This window comes from Anastrepha ludens, chromosome 4 (genome assembly GCF_028408465.1).
Source record: "Anastrepha ludens isolate Willacy chromosome 4, idAnaLude1.1, whole genome shotgun sequence".
Lineage (NCBI taxonomy): Eukaryota > Metazoa > Arthropoda > Insecta > Diptera > Tephritidae > Anastrepha > Anastrepha ludens.
In genome coordinates, this window is record NC_071500.1 from 34,020,010 (window position 1) to 34,024,976 (window position 4,967).

General features: G+C 37.1%; 1 protein-coding gene across 6 annotated transcripts; it reads left to right on the forward strand.

Moving 5' to 3' along the window:
• Nucleotides 1–219: 219 nt before the first annotated feature.
• LOC128860339 (uncharacterized) lies at nt 220–1,685 on the forward strand. 6 transcript variants are annotated; one of them, XM_054097811.1, is made up of 4 exons: nt 449–818; nt 890–919; nt 1,012–1,337; nt 1,415–1,685. In XM_054097811.1, exons 1-4 carry the CDS (start codon nt 813–815, stop codon nt 1,449–1,451), a joined length of 399 nt encoding a protein of 132 aa, XP_053953786.1. In that variant the 5' UTR covers nt 449–812; the 3' UTR covers nt 1,452–1,685. The 6 variants fall into 6 exon arrangements, with proteins under 6 accessions (XP_053953784.1, XP_053953786.1, XP_053953781.1 ...); XM_054097810.1 differs by having other exon boundaries at nt 454–818; nt 1,012–1,359; nt 1,415–1,682; XM_054097806.1 differs by having other exon boundaries at nt 450–818; nt 1,012–1,685.
• The last annotated feature ends 3,282 nt before the right edge of the window (nt 1,686–4,967 follow it).

Genomic DNA, 4,967 nt, shown 5'->3' on the forward strand with positions numbered 1-4,967 from the left:
TAAGATTTGTTTATTTGCAGTTATTGTATTTATATTTTCTTTCTGAAACGATATATTGTAGAAAAAGCAAGTCGGGCAACAATTGTCAAAGTTTTCATATGCCAAGTATAGATGCGGCACCCTGTACAAGTACACACGCAATGTTGTTTATTCACGTCACAGCAACTTGTCCGCTGGCAAAAGTGCAAATGGAAGAGAAACTTCAAAAGAAAAACATGCCCTGAAAAGAGATATTGAATGAGAACAAAATAAAGGGCCAAATATCATATTCCGCGTGCAAGTTTAAACGAGAAGACCAAACTACAGCTGTGTGCGCAGAGTCAACTTGAACTGTGACTGTGGTAAGTAAGCTGTCAGGTGTGCGTCAAACAAAACAATTTCCAATGCTGTATTCAACAAACTGATGAATTATTTCCAAATTTTTATGTCCGTAAAGTCAGAATATTTGGCAACGTATTTGTATTTGTGCCTGCAATGGAACGTTTGACTCATTGCAAGTTCAACTGTTACCAACGTGGGGTTTTCGTTTATTTTACTTTTAATTAATTTAATAATTAAATTTAACCCTTTCGACCCGAATGGTACACATGTGTGGTACACAATAATGACTCAGTGAATTTCTGCTGGTTTATGCTATTCACCTGATCATCTCTACTCTTTTCTAAATACATACTGATAAGTTCCGTTACAATCTTTAGAGGAGTCTGTTTTTTGCACTGACAAGCAGTGAAATTAAAATCGCAGTTGGTTTTCGCGGAGTTTTTCTAAGATATTCAGTGCTAAGGTGACAAAAATATAGAAACTACAATAAAATGAAGGTTTTTAAAAGTGTTTACAATTTGCGCATATAAGTATTTATAAAAAATATATAGTTTTGCACTTATTTCAGCATATGGTACTTATGAGTACCATTCGTCCGGTATAGTTTTACATATGTGTACCACTAGTCTTATAAATATGATACTACATAATGTGACTCCTCGTTTTAATCAAAATTTATATTATCCTTAGAAAATGGACCCTGAAGATATCCGGAAAATGCCGGAAGACGAAGCTGATAGTACCAGTGACTCAGAAGACTTCTCTAGGGCGAATTCCGACAATTTTCTTCCAAGTGATTGCACTACTTCCAGTGATAGCGAAGATTCAGTAGACGAGGAGAATGAGGATGCTGACGAGGGATTCTTACCTAGTGGTGTTTTGAGCTTTAACAGCGATAACGATGATACTGAAAGCGCCATTGATGACGTCGCTTCGAACCTCGGCGCATCGAAAATGTGTATTATTTGGAAAACGGAATTCAAATGCACATCAACTGGACTTCTATACGCAAAATGGCAAGACACGAAAAAAATATTGGTATTGAGTAATTGTCACGACCCTTCTGTGACTAATGTTAAATACAATTTTATAGGGAGATCATGGGAGGATCAGATGTCTGGGCTTTATGAACGCCACAAATTGCCAAACGCAAGGCAATACACCTTCCTGTTGAAGGTACTATACGACGTCGTTGTATCATACCAATTGCAGTTCTCAAGAAATTCTGACTCGCACTAAGGCGATATGTAAAGAGTGCCAAGTACCGCTTGGCAAAACGTGCTTCGCACCTTACCATACGTGAATTTTATGTATAAAGATATTTTTCTCTAAAATTTTCTTGAATAATATAACAATTAAAAAAATATAAATAAATAAAAAATAAAAAAATAAATAAAAAATATATAAATATTTGTGTATATTATTTCTTATTTACTGGTACCACCACCTAAGAAGAGAAGTCAAAAGTCAAGTCGATGCTCATTTGTTATCTTCTATCTTCTATCTTGGCGTTCTAAAACGTTTTTTGCCCCGAATTTGTTGAACTCGCCCTGAATACCGCGAAGGAGGAAGCTGGCGCTTATTGCATGATGATCCACCATCTCATCGATCCACTTTTGTGACTGATTTTTCGACTAGAAATCGCATTTTAACCATCAATCACTCACCGTATTCGGCTGATGTGACTCTCTGCGACTTCTACCTCTTCGAAAATTTGTATTTGGCCATGAAAGGAAAACATTTTGCGTCTGTAGAGGCCATCCAAAAGGCTTGTACCGACATCCTGAAGGACATTCCGGTCAATGACCTGAAACACTCTTTTGAAATGCTTTTAGATCGCGCGAAATAGTATATCAAGGCCAGAGGGGTCTATTTTGAATAAATAAACTCGAAGTTATCAGAACCAAGCTCCTTTCTATTTCAGCTCAGGCTTATTTATTTTGGACTTCACCTTGTATAATATATGTATATACTCGTATACTCATACCATTCACGACGCACTATTTTACTAATAATAATCGTAGATATTGCAGTGGATTCGGTGAGTCGGAGTTTTGTTCGAAAGAAAGTATAATCCGACAGGTATTTGCTTAGTAATAGCCTATAGGACAGTATTACTTGTGGTTTTTGACGCTGCATTTGAAGCGACTAAAAAAAATATGAAACGTTTGCAAGTCGCATTTGTTGAGGTTCATGTCTCACAACCCATCCTAAACATCATTAAAAAATTTTTTGTGCATGAAAACCATTCTGCAAATTATTTAAAAAACGAGAACGGCCTTTTCAATTTTCAAAACTTGTCAGTCAGAATTACAAAAAAAAAACAGAAAAAAAAATGTGGGTAAACTTTTATAGCCCATTAAAGTGTAGCCAATGACATTTTATTATGGAAAGACTTACAGCAACGCTTACAAATTGTATTGTTGTACTCGTATTACAAAAATCGACGCTCTATGAAAAGTGTTCATCGCGCTGTCAACCCAAATTATGGCGTTCAGCGGTGAGACCTATTTTTTGCTTAATAGCTACGTCAATAAGAAAAATTGCCATATTTGGGCTGAAGAACAACCCGAAGGCATTCAAGAACAGCCATTGCATCTATTGAAAGGAAACGTTTATAGGCTGGAGGAGTTTCGACCCTTATTTCTTCAAAGACGAGGTTGGAGCCAGTGCAACAGCGAATCGCGAACGCCATCGCGCCATGATTAACGACTTTTTGATGCCGGAAATTGAAGCCCGTCATCTCTGCCACATTGAGTTCCAAGAAGATGGCGCTACTTGCTATACAGCCTGTGAAACAATACATTTACTGCGTCGTCGTTTTGGTGAGAAATATCTCTCTCATCTCGGTCCAGTGGTTTGACAACCAAGATCGTGTGATATTACACCTTTGGACTTTTATTTGTAGGGGTATATAAGGTCTAAATACCTGTTGGGTAAATCAGTTCCCATTGAGACATTGGAAGCCAACATTATATATGTATATATTATATTATATATATATAGTTGGCGCGTACACACGTTTTGGGTGTTTGGCCGAGCTCCTCCTCCTATTTGTGGTGTGCGTCTTGATGCTGTTCCACAAATGGAGGGACCTACAGTTTCAAGCCGACTCCGAACGGCAGATATTTTTATGAGGAGTTTTTTCATGGCAAAAATACACTTGGAGATTTGCCATTGCCTGCCGAGGGGCGACCGCTATTAGAAAAATGTTTTTCTTAATTTTGGTGTTTCAGCGAGATTCGAACCTACGTTCTCTTTGTGGATTCCGAATGGAACTCACGCACCAACCCATTCGGCTACGGCGGCCTAAGCCAACATTACTAAAGTTATTTACGAGATACCGACTGTAGTTTTCCAGCGAGTTATTCAAATTAGTGTTTAGAGATGACCGAATTACGGCGTAGGTGCGACCATCATTTGAAAGGGAAAATAAATTTCATGAATGGTTCTACACAAAAATAATAAAAATTGACCAATTAATTTCAATTTTCATTGTTTTATTTCAATTTAAAATCTGAATCCTCAAGCCGTTTGCTGGGCATTTAGCCGATCTTCTCTCCTATTTGTGGCGTGCCTCTTGATGTTTTTGACCAAAGGGAGGGATCTACACCTTTTAACGACAGAGGGTTCTTATGAGGAGCTTTTTCTTTGCAGAAATACACTCAGAGGTATGCCATTGCCTGTTGAGAGGCGACTGAATAGCATGTTGGAATCTCGTGCTCGGGGCCTTGGATCGGGGTACTACTGAATGGTAGTCACACACCAGCTCACTCAGTTACATGCATAAAAATTCCAAACTGTTCAGGAGTAAATACAAATCTTTTTTTTACACTCATCCTTTTAGTAAAAAATTTATATTTAGTGTTTAGTTACAATTTTCTGGTAGTTTTTTGATAAAATGAAGCAATGAATGCTTGTCCTTAAATTTTAGGCTTTAGTTTGTCAAAGAATTTTCGCTCTGCTGGCGAACATAAGAGACCAAAAATATGCCCTGAGCACACATTTGTTTCTGGCTGTGTGTTTGAAAAACATTAGTTTGTATGTATTTTGCTGGTAACACGAAATATTGTAATAATGTTGAGTGTGATTACAACAATAGTTAAAAGACAACCGCCTCTAGGAAAACACGTGTTTTATAACACCAGTGTGTCAATTGTGAGTATGTATGCAATTTTAATATAAATTATGCAAAAAGCAAGTTTTTAGTTAATTCCAAACAAAGATGCACAATGATGAGCGCAACTCTTTTGCAAAGCTCTTCAATTGAGTAAAGATTTAGCTTTACACAAAAATGCCATATACGACTATTGGACTTCTTTGATTTACTTTTATCATTCCGTCTCTCCAACAAAAAAAATTAAGCTGGCTCAATAGAAAGTTGCCAATGGTTTTCTAATAAATTGAAAATCAATGTTGGATCATTTTTTATCTGAAATTGACAGGCGCCAATATTTGTAAGTGGGAGTGTATGTACATACATATATTTACCTAGTAGCAGTATAAACTCTGCTTCCACCATAAAATAGTGAAAATAATTTGCTACACTACGCTCCTCTTTATTTGTACGACATTACAGTCGTACTGTGGTGCACTTGTGCAAACACAGGGTGCACCAAATACCGGCAGTACTCACATCTCGCCTA

Coding starts and splice junctions, on each gene's coding strand:
- LOC128860339 (XM_054097806.1), top strand. Junction 920..1,011: donor TTATGAGTACCATTCGTCCG/GTATAGTTTTAC, acceptor TATTATCCTTAG/AAAATGGACCCTGAAGATAT.